This window comes from Erigeron canadensis, chromosome 7 (assembly GCF_010389155.1).
Source record: "Erigeron canadensis isolate Cc75 chromosome 7, C_canadensis_v1, whole genome shotgun sequence".
NCBI lineage: Eukaryota > Viridiplantae > Streptophyta > Magnoliopsida > Asterales > Asteraceae > Erigeron > Erigeron canadensis.
Window position 1 is genome coordinate 30,794,069 of NC_057767.1, and position 16,608 is coordinate 30,810,676.

The following is a 16,608-nucleotide window of genomic DNA, read 5'->3' on the forward strand; positions in this document are numbered from 1 at the left end:
CAAAACATCTACCACACACGAAAAAAACTTGACTTTCTGCCTTTCTGGGAACAAAAACCTACTAAATCAAATAAAAAAAGTTTAGTACCATAAATATATAATCTCTACTACCTAATAAAAGAAATCACACCCCCACCATAAATGTTTTCTGCCTTTAAAATTACTTATTTACCCTTGGACTTACCTTTTATTTTTTTCTTTTAATATTTAATATTAATACAAAAACTGATTTTGACAAATAAAGTGGTCACCCATGTTTCTTTAGTATTTACGGTTTAAGATTAATGTTGGTGGATCAATTATTTTTATTAAAATTACAGTTTTCAATTTTAATGATTAAGATGTCCTTTATCTTTTATTTGGTAAGATTAATGGATACGGAAAAGTTTTATTTATAAAAAATCTGGGCATAAAATATTCTAGACCGCCTTCCCCACTACTGCCGCCGCATTACGCGGGTACCATGCTCGTAATTCAATAAACACAAACCACGCCTTTTAATTATCATCAGAACACCACCTTTTTGAAAAGTCGACCAAAAACCCCACACCAACACACATAATCTCTTATTCTCTTATATAAATAAAGTAAGATTGTAATGACATAATATTTTTTTAAAAAAATCTTATTTGGCATCATTAGACTTTTTCTTATTAAATATGTATTATTTATCTAATTAATTTATGACATCATCTTTTGAATTTAAATTTTTAGTTCTTTCATTTGAAAGTTTTTAAATCTTTCAAACCTAATATAATATAAGCCTAATGTATAATAACATTGCTTACTTGCCTCTAAAATATATACATTTTTACTTACGTTTTTTTTTATGTTTCATTATGATAATAAACATGTATTTACAAAACTTGTTTAGAAATACCCAGGTTGAACCCGGGATAATTAGCTGGTGGATTTAATAATTGGCTTCTATACTACATACCCGTAAACAAATTAAAACGGAGTATTTCACATTAGTGTTACATGTACCATTTGTAATTGTATGAATTAATGTACTTAATAATATAAAAGATAGTGGTACGTTACTTGTTAATTACTCTCCTAGGACAAGCCAAGTGGTACTTACTCGTACGTTAATAAGATCCATGAATTAAGAGTGGTCCCGTTCATAGTTAATTACAAATAAAGTGGTCCCGTTCATAATCAAGTTGATGGATTAGTCCTTAATTTATATCCATTACGTACACTGACAGTACTTAAGCATACGGTATTAAGCATCTAAGGTGATCTCCACACGTATAAATTTTAATTACAATGCACAAAAATAAGTATATAAATTATACAGTTGTATATAATACATCCATGTGATGAATACATATTTGATATGGAAGAAGTAAATATAAGGTTGTCTCATACTTAAGCTCAAGCATAAAACCCTTCACATATATATTTTTTTAACCCATGAAATTCATGGGAATCATGTGATTTATTAACTATATAACAAATATTATAAAATTTGTATGTGAAGGGTTCCATACTTAAACTTGAGTATGAGACAATCTTATATTCACTTTTCCCATTTGATATTTGTGTGTATGACGAAATAGAAGTTTTGCTTTGTTGAATGTTTGTACTCTTTAACATTCTAACACCTTGACACCTTGTTAGATCATTTTTATGCAATATTTCTTTTGCCCTTCAAAAAAAAAAAAAAACGATACCTGAGTTCACTACTAATGTTTTCTATTCATAGACCCCAAAATTCGTTGGTTGATAAGCAAAAAAGAAGGTGAAAGCCCCTTTAAATTAGTGCAAACTTTGCAGCATAGAGCGTATGACATTCTTTATTCAGTTTCGTGACATTTTTAAGTTGATTTGATCCACGGGGAAATTAATCAATTATACAGGACGGGTTGGACTCGTCAATGATCTTAGTGTTATATATGTATGTTGCCTTGTTTTGTAATCTTACTTGAAAATATATGATGGTTCTAGGTAAAGTAAAACAAATATAATGTAAAACAAATAAAAGTCGTATAAAATAATTCATTGTAAATCATTGTGCATCAATATATATACTTGTTTATGCATCAATTTTATGATGATGTAAGGTTCAAGATTTTGTTATATTTGTTTTACTTTAATACTTACGAGCATGGTACTCGCGCAATGCCGCGACGATGACGGGGACGACGGTTTAGTGGTGTCGGTGACTGTATTATTGGTAGTGGTGGTGGTGTAAATTGGTGCAGGTTGATGTAAAAAAGATAGTGAAACTTTAATATAAAATGTTGGATATTTTAGTGTAATTGGATTAATTAGTTTGATCAGATATGTTATAATAATACATCATATAGGATTGGAAGTGCGGAGCGCACGCCTATATGAATTTATTATGACCTTAGGGGCGAAGCCCCTAAGGTACAGGGGTCCGGGGGCAGCGCCCCTAGGAGCTGGGTCCAAGGGGCAGAGTCCCTGGCTGGGGTCGAGCTATAGTAAAAAAAAAATTATTTCCACTAAATTGCTATAGTAAAAATCCTTCCGAAAATTTATTTTTCGGAACTTAAGGGACCAAAATTGGCAATTCGTGACCTTTGTGAAAACTGTCGTTTTGACAGTTAATGGGCCAACGTTTATTGTATATATCAATATATACAACTCATATCAGAATCTAATTATTCTCTCTTCTTTCTTTTCTCTGGTTCTTTTCTCTCAAACACATCCACACAGAAAATTCTTAATCTTTGATTGTATCCGATTGTCTGAGTGAACCGCCAAATTGATTCAATCTGAAAGCGATCACGTGCTTTCAAAAATTGATTATATCCGGTTATCTGTTTGTTATCTCGAATTTTCTCAACATAAAATGTTAAGGGAAATTCTGGTAATTCAAAGACAGAAATTAACAAAAATAAAAAAAGGCCTTTTATTTTATAAAGGAGTAGAGATTTTATGATAATCAATCCCTATATGGCCCTTTTCAATTTTAATAAATAAATTAAGCACACTTTTAATTCACGAGAGCACGTACACGACCACCACCCCTCTCGAAAATCAACCAAAATCGATATTAAAACAAATACCATCGGATCTTAACTTATTTCATCGCCTAATTGCTCCTTAATTACGAGGCCAATTCGTATATAAAGAAAAGATAATAAATATTAGACTTATAACATGGAACTAAAACCATGAGTAACAATAACATGTATCTAAATCATATGCAGTTAATTTTTTTTGACAAGTTCATATACAGTTAATCGAGTTTTTTTTCAAATTAGTATAATGGGTAAAATTCCAAAATAGTATAGTTTTAAAAATATTTATCATTATGGGTTGAACTTAATTTTATCTTATATCTATTATATCTAAAAATAAGTAAAAGATCCTTAATCATTGATTAAAAGATTACCGCGTTTACTTTCATGTAATCTTATTTTTTTTATTTTATGCACATGTATCTTATTTTTATAGGAACAATATATGATTTTGTTTAATTTAATATACAGAAAGCTAGAGGGTCTTTTTTTTAGTTTAACTTTTGGATGGTTAAGTTCATCAAATTACAATAAAACTGAACAAATCGTTTGTTTCAATCTTATATATACAGCTTTTTTTTAAATTTAATATCTCATTATATACTAAATATTATTTATCACATTTTGAGGTTAATAATCACTAGTAAGTATATTTTAATGTATAGATGAAACACTTACATTTGGTTTTCAGTGTATTTTTTTATTACGAATATGTTCAATTAACAAACAACATCCTGACTAGTTTATTAGACCTTGCGCCATTTATAGTTACAAATTTGTATGGAAAAAAATTCATGATTTGGAATACTTTCTTTTAATTTTTCAACTTAATAAGTATAATAATATTAAGTTAAATATAACCATAAAATTTTTGAAATTATATAAATTTGGTAAATAATTTTACCCATTATACTAGTTTGGAAAAAAAAACACAAAATAGATTTGAAAATTATACTAGTTTAGTAAATATTTTTGAAACTATACTAAATTGGTAAATAAAATTTTCCATTACACTAGTTTAGTAAAAAACTCCAGTTAATCAATACGAAAATTATTATCGGGCGCCACTAAATTAGTAATGCTTATTTCTCGTAAACATCAATACGTACAATAATTACTACTCGTCGTTGTAGTCAGAATAAATCAATAAATATATAAATTTAATATTTTCTCTTACAGAAAAAGAAATGAAAAAATCGAAGCTACGTTTGCTAATTAATCTCCAAGGACAATACAAATGGTACTTCACATCGTCCGTACGTTAATTAAATACATGAATGATATAATTAATTACGAATGTGGTCCATGGTAGTTCAGTTTATAGTTTTTCTTTTCCGTCTACTATTAAACCGACAGTAACTTATGGGTTTATGCCTGTATGGTCTCATATCTTTTGAACTTCGATCTGCATCGCAGGGACATTTCAAGCTGTTAAAGCTAGGGCTACTCGCATTTTTAGAAGGAAGTGAATATGAGGCTGTTAGGCATTTAAGTTGGGTGAAAAACCCCTCACATTCTTTTTTTTTTTAAACATAAAAATCATGAGGGCAAACATTTATTCAAAATAATAAAATATTGGTATATGATGGGTTTTCACCCAAATTGGATGCATAACAGCCATACTCACTTTTCAAATTTTTTTAATGTGTCATTTCTGTATGCATATATGAATATTGGTCATACGTCGCGCAATACAACAATGTAGTGGTGGCGGCGGTCACGGTGACGGGTGGCGGCGGCGATATCTATGTGGTTCTTAATGTAAAAGGAAATCATGCATGGAAAATGATTAATGTGTGTAAAATTTAGGGCTAATAAAGAATGATTGACACATGACAAAATCAATGATAAGGATTAAGAAAGATAATATGTGGAATACATGTATCAAAATTTAATGAAATACACATACTTTTATGCATGTATTTTTTTTTTTTGAAATACGCATACTTTTATGCATATTTATTATGTATAACTATCATTTTCCATCATGTAGACATTTAATACTTAAAGATAGATGTTGTAAATAAGTTCATGAAGGGTATAATAGAGATTATAGGTATTTCAAGTGGATATTATTAAAAAGATGAATAAAAATAATTATTTTAGGTTATCAACTACTTGGTTAAAAAAAAATAAAAGACACAATAGGCCAGAAATTAATGACATTGGTTGAGGCAAAAAACGCAATGCAGTTACAGATGCTGAATGACGACATGACCGAAAAAGAGCTATTTTCTCTTGAGTAAACTGTCTGCGCAGAAGGAAGGCTGGAAAGAAAAGATACAAGAGATACAAGCGTGGGCAACACAATACCAACATCGAGATACTTTACCTCAACTATCTACAAGACAATTTCCAAATTGAACACCATATATAATTGGGAACGTGTATGAGGTCCACTCTGACTTGCGACTTGCGAGACGCAATTTATCTCGTCAAAATGTGGCAAACACATATCGACCCGGACAAGATTCTAGGATTGTTTTAATATTTAAGAATTATTATGTATTTTTTTTATAAAACAAAAATTAAGATTTATTATGTAATGTTTTGAATTTTTAGGATTTATTATGTAATGTTTTTAATTTCTAGGATTTAAATATAATATAATATAATATTTTTATTTTATAAAATATGTTTGTATTCTTATTAAATTAAAAATGTAAAATTAGTTATAGACATTGAGAGTGAATGGGGAAATATATTGGAAAGAGTTTTACTAATGTTGAAATGTATTGAAAAAAACATTCTGAATGCTGTTAGTACTTAAATATATTCAGTATGAATAATTGATTTAAACCAATGTATACTTGTGACAAAATAATGTTGTTTCATCTCACCTGCAAGTTATAATTAAAAGAATAATAAATTGTATTTTTGGTCTTTGTGTTATCACACATTTTGCAAGTTTGATACAAAAATATGAAAAGTCGTGAAACGTATCCCTGTCATATCACACATGTTGCAATTTTGGTCCAAAAGTAACGTGTCGTTAGAATTCAGCCGTTAATGCCCCATGTGCTTGTCACAAGGGGGTAGTTTCGTCCATTTATTGCTCATAGTACCATTTCTGCAATAATAATAATATTAATTATTATTATTATTATTATTATTATTATTATTATTATTATTATTATTATTATTAGGTATCTTTTTCATTTAATCTATATGTATATATCTATTGCCATCTAGGTTCGAAATAGCCACCTCCCCATCAATTAATTTTCCAGGTGGTGGTTCAGAGGTGGTAGCAGGTGGCTGGACGACAACAGGCAACAAATTAGGGTTTTTATTTAGGTTTCAGTTTGCATAGCCCCATATCGATCGATTGAACATTTGTTTCTGATATTGAATCATACCCACCCTTAATCGCCCCCTTCCCATCTTTATTCTGATTGGAATTTGTCCCAGAGGCGGCCAAAAATGGTGGTGATTGTTCAGCAGCAGCGACATCTTCAAAATTGGGGTTTTCAATTAGGGTTTTGCTATTAAGAACCCTAAATTCGATCGACCTAGCACCAGATTTCGATCCAGAAGCCCTCCCATCCCCGATTAAAGCCTCCCCTATCTTCAGTTGTTCATGAACGGCCGGAATAGATGGCGGCTGGGTGGTAACAGGCGGCATAATGGCTTAATCGAATTGATCAGAAAACGAGGCTGTTTGGATCGAATCAACAGGCTTCAAGAGTGTGGATGAAGATCTAAGATTGTAAATTGATTGAACATATTTTTTATTGGCTTCAAAATCTTGTACATATGTTTGATTTTTATTTCTCAATTCTTTCAAGATTTCTTCATCAGTTTTTTTCTTTTTTTCTTTCCTTTTTCGTGATTGAGACATGATATGTTACATGGATTTGTAGAGAATTGAAAAAGGAACAAGATGGTGTGAAAAACAAGATCAAATTCCGACAAAAAATGGTCGGATTTAGCTTAAAATGGTCGGCGGCTAAAAAACAGAGAAAATCATACTTTTTGCAGAAATGGTCCTATGAGCAATAAATGGACGAAACTAACCCCCATGTGACAAGCACATGAGGGCATTAACGGCTGAATTCTAACGGCACGTTACTTTTGGATCAAAATTGCAACATATGTGATATGACAGGGATACGTTTCGTGACTTTTCACATTTTTGTATCAAACTTGCAAAAGATGTGATAACATATGGACCAAAAATACAATTCGTTCTTAAAAGAATCTATACACTTATCAGTGTGTGGATTATATATGTACACTTTGGAGGAGTACCATTAAAAGCTTACGTACAAATATTCCTTGATAATGAAGAAACACAAAATGTAAGTTCGTTATTTGTCTTAATCATTATATCCAAAAAAATGGGCACATGTCCAATCGTGAAGAAATCAGTTAAATGAAAAGAGTTCCTTTGGCTTTAATCTAACCCTTTGTTTTCTATGTATAAATTAATAGAAAAAACTAATTTTAAAGTTGATAATTTCCCCTCTGTGACCATGTGATAACACAATGAGCATGTTCTTGGCCTAAAGTTAGGCATAGCTTAATTATGAATTATATTATTAGTTTTTTTAAATCTTTATAGAATAAAAATCCAACATGTAATTTGACAGAAGAACAAAAGTTTATGAATATCAAACTTTATAGAACAAACTTTTACCATTAGTTTTTCGTTGATGGGTCGGGAACATTTCTCAACTATTTGTTACCAGTATTATATAAGGGAAAAGGGAATACAAGCTAGGCTGTTCCACAAATTAGGTGTGGAACCACTCACATAATAATAATTTATTATGTCTTGTTTAATTAATAAATGTCTGGGCCCCCATGATTTTTATGGTTTTAAAAATTAATATGTGAGTGTTCCACATCTAAACTTAGATACCCGATAACTTTATATTACCATCCCCATTTATATAAACACATATTTTAAAAACTGCATCAAAAATTTAGTTTGGTGGTCAAGCTTGTTTTCTCTGTAACTAAAATAAAAATCTTAAAAAATAATAAAAAAAAACAAAAAAAATGGGTTGATGGTCACATTTGATGTGAATAGCAACCAGAAGTCAAGTCAAATTTTAAAAATGTCATCTGGCTACGATATGAAAAGTATTCGAAAAATACAGTTATATCTGGTTACGATATGTATGTAACGAATTTGTATTAGAGTATGTCTGTTAATATATTATATGGGTAATGATATTCGTATCATAAAAGTTAGACAACAATCTTACATTAAATAGACGTATTAATGTTGATGCCTTATTGGTATTATATATGTCACCACTTATATTATATAGCCCCATACAAGCCCATATTTATAGGCCCAATAACATAACGGACTTGAACACAAGCTACATAAGATATACTAACTCCGTAACACGTATATTTTCTGATAATCTGTCGAGCCTCCTTATTAAACTGTATAAGAAGTTGAATATTTCATTGGTTGATAAATATATAGACCAATTGTGTTTTATTTTAAAATTAAAAAATTAGGAGCTAGGTTAAACACGATTTAACGTACGTACCGTTAAATGGTTCGTTATATGGTTGGCATCTTACAATCGAGTTAATTTGCTTAGTAACGTCGTAACGTAATGAATATATGAACAAATTTTACTTTACAAACTTAAATATGTTAACGGATTAATGTATTCTAAAATTAGTTTGACAACTTTTTCTTTATAAGTTAGTTGGTATTCGATATTATGAGACAACTCATTATATAATGGTGAAACCTTGAACATCTTTTGAGCTACGAGATTTTGAGCATAAGCTGTTACAACTGATTTAAAGGAAAACCTCCAGAATGCGTCATTTTGAAAAGTTGAACCCATGACTTGAGATAAAACTGGAGATGACTACAACCAGTTGATTCACCCGTTAGTTTGACACCTTAAACTTATTTAAGATACACCCAACTTGAAAAAATTAACAATTATACCAAACTTACGGCACACATGAAGGTTCTCTAGCTAATGAATGCATGTCTACCAAATTTAACATAAATATGTATAATCTAAGTGTCTTTAACATAATTGAAACCAATCATAACCACAACTAATCACACAAATTAAATATACACATTGAAACAATACAAAATTATGCTATATATTTCTAAGGGCATTAATAATGTAAGATCCAAGAAATATGCACTACTATACCATGGCCATTGCTGTCATTTCACATTTGTTCACTTATAATAATACTCCCCCTAACCCCATGATCACCTGTACGGTCTTCTTTCTATATATACATCTCCTAATTCATCACCTCTCCATAACCAACACATTACCAAAAGTTCTTGAGATTTAATTCAATTCAACAAGAAAGAGAAAAAAAAAATCGATTCGTTATTTCGATTCGATAATGGGCAATAGTTTAAGGTGTTGTTTGGCTTGTGTACTTCCATGTGGTGCACTTGATTTAATTAGAATAGTGCATTTAAATGGCTACGTTGAAGAGATCACACGAACCATCACGGCGGGTGAAGTTTTGAAAAATTATCCTAATCATGTTTTAAGTAAACCATGTTCACAAGGTGTAGTAAGGCGAATCTTGATTTTATCAAATAGTACCGAGCTTAAAAGAGGTAGTATTTATTTTTTGATTCCTTCATCCTCGGTGCCCGAAAACAAAAGGCATCCACAACAAAAAAATGTCACCAAAAAGCCCAAAAGAATGACCAAAGTCTCGGTTTCCGACGTGCCCAAAGGCGAAAACGTTGTTGTCGATGTAAACTCGTCCGATATCGTTGTTGTTTCGGAGAGAAAGAAGGTTGGTCATAGGAGAGCTCGAAGGACGGTTCAAGCTAATGAATGGAAGCCTCATCTTGAGAGCATTTTTGAGGAGTGAATGGATATTTCTTTTTTCTTTTTTTGGGTGTGTTTTATAACTTCTTTTTTAATCTCTATGTGTTTTTAATTTTCTTGTGGATAGATTTGACATTTTTTTTAAAACTTCACCTATGTTTATGGTTTTTTTGTAAACGAGGTAAATGTCTTTTTTACCCCGAGAAAATCACATGAAGAAGAGAGAAGAAAAGAGAGAGCAAATATAAATGTGCCCAAGTTCATGTACTTTCATGTCCCAAGTTGTAATTATAAATCTATAAATACTTTTTTAATACACGATTTGTGGGTTTGTTTAATTATGCTTATCGATTTATTTTCGTTAATACATATTTAATGTGAAATCGTTATCCATATATGTGTCGTTCTTATAGGTTAAGTTATTATGAAAAGGTCGATCGATCAGTCCTTGTTTTTGGATTACTTTTTTATTGGCTAAGTAATTTGGGTAACAGAATATCATAATTTCAAAGGTTAGGGTATAAATTGACAAAAAGTTTGAAATTTAGTCATGTATAGTCCCTTCATCAATTAAGTGACGATTCATTTCAAATAAACTATACTTATGCTCCTGCAATGCGGTGGCGGTAGGGGTAGTAATGGCGGAGGTGGTGGTGACGTAGTGAGAACAGCAGTGGGGACAACGATGGTGTTGAATGTAAAAATATTGTAAATTATTTCATTAAGAATATTATAAGTATATTATATAGAGATGTTTAAATTAGTGAATAAAGAAGAGAGACATTTTTTAATTTTAAATGGGTGATTTGTTTTTATTAGATAGTATAGATGGATGAAATATTGGATATAGATCGATGGTACAAACTTTATTTATTCATCTCTCTGTTTCGCCATAGAATTAAATAAGTTTTAACTTACATACCTTTGCAAATCAATCCAATTTCGAGACCTGGAACAAGACAATTAAATTTACTTATCCATACGTCATATTAAATAGAGTAATATTTTGGATTGCATTGTTCTAGAAATAATATTGCATTCATAAGGCACAAACATACACATACGTATATAAGTTGTGGCATGCTTAGTTGTCGAGCATGCCTACAATTCTAAACACATGGAGCTAGGATGGAGATGTGCTACGGTGCTACCAAACTACCAATTACTAATAATGCCATTGACTTTGTTTAAAAGCTTTAAATTGCCGTATATATAAACTATAAAAGAATTCCATGTAAGATGCAAATTTAACAAAAACAATGTGTATATACCTCCAGATATAAATGTATATAGACACATATGGGAAGATTAATTAGTTGTCAATCATACATTTTTGCCTGCGATACTAAATACAGGGAGAGATGTGCTACCAATAACTATTCCCATTGACTTTTAAATTGTATAAGAATTACCAAAAAAAAAATAGCTACCATGTTATTAATCTATATGTTGAGTCGTTGAGACTGGATTCGTTGATGAGACTTGGTCGCTGATGTGGATCACTAGTGAATCATCATCGAGCCCAGTGATTCCTTAACAACTGTTCATTTTTATCCACTTGTTGGTCAAGGCGGGAAGATTTCAAATGAAAAACAACATGGTGATCACTACAACAGTTTTTATCCTTCAAATGAAAAGTTACAGTTAGAAGAAAAAGAGAAACATTACCTTTCATACCTGAAATGGTAATGAAGACAAAAGACATTTGTTTCAAGTACTTTAAGCCAATAGAAGATCAACAACCACCGTCATGTCAACATCCAGATCTCAATTGTGTTGCCTTATCTTTTCCACTATGTAAGGCAACACAATTCGGTGTGTTAGTCCACCATAAACTTAGTGTTTTTAGTTTACATAAGTTGTAATATTTGTTAAGTTTTGAGTGTATCAAAAACTTAATAATTATAATTTACTTTTATATAATTGTAACTCAAGTGTAACAATCAGTCATGTATTTACTGTTTAAGCAATAATACATATGATTAAACTTATATAGTTCTTGTTATTTATTGTTCTATTACTGTTCTAACTAGTTGTTAATTATTTATTAATCTAAGTTAAGCAAACTTGTGAACGGTCACTATACTATTATGTCATATTTATAGGTAGTTGATATCATAGAAAAGAATATTTGTTGCTTTAAACGATAGTATTTTAAAAACCGGTATTTTAGTTATACCAGCGTGGAAAGATTTTCTGGTATTATCAGTATTACCGAAAATATCGGCCGGTATGGCTATTTTAATTTGTTTTATATAAAAATCATACAAAAGTTGTTGCAATTTAACGAAAATAGTCAAAATACAGTTATAATATAACTCAAAAATAATATCAAATATGTATTTCATAACAAAATACAAGTTTAAAAGTTCACAATTAAATATAAAAAAATATATAACATTAAAGTATCATAAAAAAGTTTTATTTGAAAATACCGGGACGGTAATACCGGAAAATACCGCAAATTCTGAAAATGCCGACCGGTATTGAATAGTGAAAATATTGAAAAAATAACGGACATAAAATACCAGAGTACCCTTCGATACTGATAATACTACCGGCCTGTATTTACCGCTATTTAAAACATTTGCTTTAAAATGGATCATGATGAAAACCAAAGGTTGTTTTCCATTAGGGGGTGGGAGTCGTAACGGTGTGAGGCGCGGTGAACCCTGGCCCCGCGCGGGCACACCGCCGCCGGTGGGTCGGGGTGGGGAAGAGGAGGAAGAAAACGGGGAGACTTCACCGAGGAGAGAGAAATTGGAGTGGGGCCCGCGCGCAGGAAAAGAGCCAGTGGTGGCTGGACACGTGGCGAGGGGGAGCGTCTTTGTAGCCGTTGCTTTTTTTTTTTTTTCTCTTTTACCTCTTTCTCTATATATATACACTCTTTTCTTCTTTAAACAACACACAACTACTCTCATTTTCACTATATTTTTATAAAATTCAAACACCCCAACCTTTTCATCACTAATTTCTTACACCCAACACCAAAAAATATGGCTTCCGGTATTTTGGATAATTCGAGCGACTCTCCTGACGAGTCAAACGATAGCTCTATGGAATTCTTTGTTAACGCGTTACACTTTATTGAAGATACGGCAACTTCTAGTGCTCCTCAAACTCGACGGTATACGGACCGGCGTCGGGAAATTGGTCTTGATACTCTTTTGAATGATTGGTTCGTTCAACAACCAAAATACGAAGACGATTACTTTCGAAAGAAGTTTCGAATGGACAAGACCATGTTTTTAGATATCGTGCGCGACATTGAAGCAAACTTCCCGTATTTCCAAGAACGTTACGATGCAAGAGGAAGAAAAAGTTTTACGGCGATACAAAAATGCACATCCGCCGTTAGGCAACTCGCGACGGGTAACGCACCAGACGAGTATGACGAGTATTTGTGCATGGCAGCCAGAACCGCACGAGAGACCCTTGATTATTTTTGTGACGCCATCATTCGGTTGTATAGCCGAGAGTACCTACGCAGGCCGACGTCACACGACGTTGCACACATCTTCGAGGCCCACGAGCTTCGTCATCATATGCCTGGGATGCTTGGTAGCATCGATTGCACACATGTCGAGTGGTCGGCATGTCCTAGACGTTTGAGAGGGCAATACACGAGGGGTGACCACAACGGTCCAACTATTATGCTTGAAATCACTGCGTCACATGATTTGTGGATTTGGCATGCTTTTTTTCGGTGTCCCGGGGTCGAACAACGACATCAACGTGTTGAACCAATCCGATTTGTATGTCACAGCGCGTAACGGAACGGCTCCGGATTCTTCATTCCACGTGAATGGGCGAGATTATAAACGTGGCTACTATCTTAGTGATGGGATCTACAACAAGTGGTCAACACTTGTTAAAGCATACCCGTATCCAACCGACCCTAAGGAAAAAAGATTCAAGAAATTGCAAGAGGCGGCCAGAAAAGATGTCGAGCGAGCTTTTGGTGTCCTCAAAGGTAAATGGAAAATTCTTCAACGACCTCTTCGACCTCTAACGAAAGACAAAATTGGAAAGTATGTTCATACATGTATTATCTTATACAACATGATCATTAAGAGGGACGGGAGGGCAATCTCACCGGTCCATATAATGGACCCGCCAGTGCAACTGGTGTTCGATGAAAGTGTGTATGCGGAGTTAATTGACGAAGAAGTTCATCATCGCCTTCGATATGATCTTACGGAGCACTTATGGGCTCAAGATTTGGCGTATCTCGATGATTAGTTTTTTTTTTAGTATTATGTAATGTTTCTTTTTTTTAAGTATTTATTTAATGTTTATTGTTTTTAAGTATTATGTAATGTTTATTTTTTTTTAAGTATTATGTAATGTTTCTTTGTTTTAATATAATAAAAGGGTATGTTTTTTAATTTTAAAATAATTTGTGTTTTTATTAAGTAAAAATAAATGGAAATAAAAAAGATGATGTGAAAATTGGGGTTGGGGTGAGTATCGCCACCATTTTGGGATGATTTGGGGTGAATTGGGGAAGTTTGAGGTGGAGAGTTTTTATTGGAAGATGGTGATGTGGATATTTGGGAAACTTTGGGGTTGGGGAAACCACTCCCACCCCCCTTACCAATTTCATGCTTTAAAGGAAGAATAGTGAAACCATGCATAATCTTTCACTGACCATTTAATTGCTAGCCATGTCACCAGTCGTGAAGCAAATGGTGTGGAACCCTCGTGAACTTCATCCGTCAAACCTAGGATATTTATTGGGTAAGTGAATATATGTTAGTAATTAAGTTCAAAGGATTTATTGATAGTAGTGGTTATTTTGTTGTGCTGCACATTGTCCATATCTGAGTTTCATCTCTAATATCTTGAATAGTGTATAATTGCATAACCGTGTCACACGTGATATAAAATGTACTCCGTAGTGATATTAACGTTTCGCAACATTGATTCGCATCCATGCCAGTTGTATATGTCGCGCGCGTAAATTTGAAAATATAAAAGGCGTCGGAATAAAGAGTAAGAAGAAAAAGTTTCCATGGTGGCGGATTCAGGCGAATGAGGGTTGTGGTTGAAGAGATGTCGTCGATTTAGTGAATGCGGTGAGTGTTAGTTTATGTGAAAAGTGAGTGATGTATGTGGTTAAAAGGAGTTGGAGAAAAGGGAAAGTACATGGCATGAGAACAATTTAATTATGTTTCTTGTCAAGAATATTAGAAATTCGGTTAGTTGAAATAAGAATCTTAATTTTGAGTTAACCTAACAAAAATGATGATGTATTTTAATTTGAACGACAAATGTTGATGGTTATTAGTTACTTTTTCACATCTTAGAACCAGACAAAACGTTCAATCTCTTATTTGAACCATTAGACTTATAAAAAGCTTATTATCAACTTTCAAATTTCTAAATTAAAATACAAAACTAATCAATGCTTCCATCCATAGTCATAATTATTGTGTCGTATTATAGTACTCCATATCTAACTGATTTTCATATTGATATTAAAATAATTTTTGCCAACTAATTAGCAGAGACTAGTCATTTTCTCTATAGGCCACAACTTAAAAAAATATACATATACCTAGGTTTTTACCTTTAGTTAGACAATTTTTTCTATTAGACGAATACCCGTGTAATGCGGTGATGTAGGCGACGGCGTACGTGTCGGTGGCAACTTGTTGTGGCAACGGCGGCGAATAAGATAGATAATTGATGTTCATGTAATTTAAGGTGTTAATGAAAACAATTTATTAGATAAAAGATGTATGCTATAAAATATTTTAAAAAATTAAAAAATTTCAAAAGTAAAATACATAGTTTTTATTATATATAAGGGAGTATGGATAATGCAATATGTACATTCATACTTGTATAATATAATTATAATAAAAAGTAGAAGGATATACATGAATATGTATCTATTATATATGAAAACAATTATATTAATATATAAGTTCTGCATGATATTGTATAGTAGTATAAAATTTATCAGACATCGAAACAACGTGGTTTTCAATCAGTAACATATATCAGGTCGACTATAACTTAGATCTTTTCCATGAAATTGTTTTCTTATCTTTCGCTTGGATAAAATATCGTAATAAGAAAAATAATTAGTTTGGTCATTATGACACATTTGTCTTATATTGATCTATTTAATGTAATTCAATTCTTTGATGTAGGGTATGTTTGATAAGAAGCTTTTAAGAACTTTTAGGAGCTTTAAGCTTTAAGCTTTTGAGTAAAAGCTCCTACATAATAAAAAGTTTCGTTTGGTTAAAAGAGCTTCAAGCTTTTAGTTCCAATGAGCTTCGCTTGTATGAGTAACATTTGTGAAAAGCTCCTAGCTTTAGGATTTCTATTTACTTAAATAACTCCATGATTTAATTAGCAAAGTACGTTCGAGAAGGTTCTAAACGAAATTTTCTAAACTTTTGTCTCTATCATTATTTTATTTTATTATCAACTTATATATGCATATGGAATATTTCTCGTAATTCAGTATGATATCGGTATAAAAAATTGTATATCATACCACTTGTAATGTAATTTGACGAACATATTACTATGGAATAAAACTTAAATAAAAAATATATATAATTTTGATTTTGAATGAACAAACATAAAATAAAATGAATAACATATATCATTATGTTTAGTACTAGGTGATATCCGTGCGTTACACCGGGCTTTTCTATTTTCTTCGCAATTCATCGTAAATAACATATAATTAAAAGATCTTATAACTTCAAATGAATAATCATATATGATAAAATAAATGATCATATACATTCAATAATAAAATGTTTTTAAAAAGCTGAAGTTAATTAATATGTATT

The 16,608-nt window shown here is 31.7% G+C and overlaps 2 protein-coding genes across 2 annotated transcripts; both read left to right on the forward strand.

The window, feature by feature from the left end:
• The first annotated feature begins 9,297 nt into the window (after positions 1-9,297).
• Positions 9,298-9,833, forward strand: LOC122609281. The gene has a single exon (XM_043782334.1). The coding sequence runs from the start codon at positions 9,348-9,350 to the stop codon at positions 9,831-9,833; it is 486 nt and encodes a 161-aa protein (XP_043638269.1). The 5' UTR covers positions 9,298-9,347.
• Positions 9,834-12,786: 2,953 nt separating this feature from the next.
• LOC122609282 lies at positions 12,787-14,032 on the forward strand. Its single transcript, XM_043782336.1, has 2 exons — positions 12,787-13,420; positions 13,557-14,032. Exons 1-2 carry the CDS (start codon positions 12,787-12,789, stop codon positions 14,030-14,032), a joined length of 1,110 nt encoding a protein of 369 aa, XP_043638271.1.
• Positions 14,033-16,608: the final 2,576 nt, after the last annotated feature.

Coding starts and splice junctions, on each gene's coding strand:
- LOC122609281 (XM_043782334.1), top strand. CDS start 9,348: ATGGGCAATAGTTTAAGGTGTTGTTTGGCTTGTGTACTTCCATGTGGT.
- LOC122609282 (XM_043782336.1), top strand. CDS start 12,787: ATGGCTTCCGGTATTTTGGATAATTCGAGCGACTCTCCTGACGAGTCA. Junction 13,421..13,556: donor GAGAGGGCAATACACGAGGG/GTGACCACAACG, acceptor TGTATGTCACAG/CGCGTAACGGAACGGCTCCG.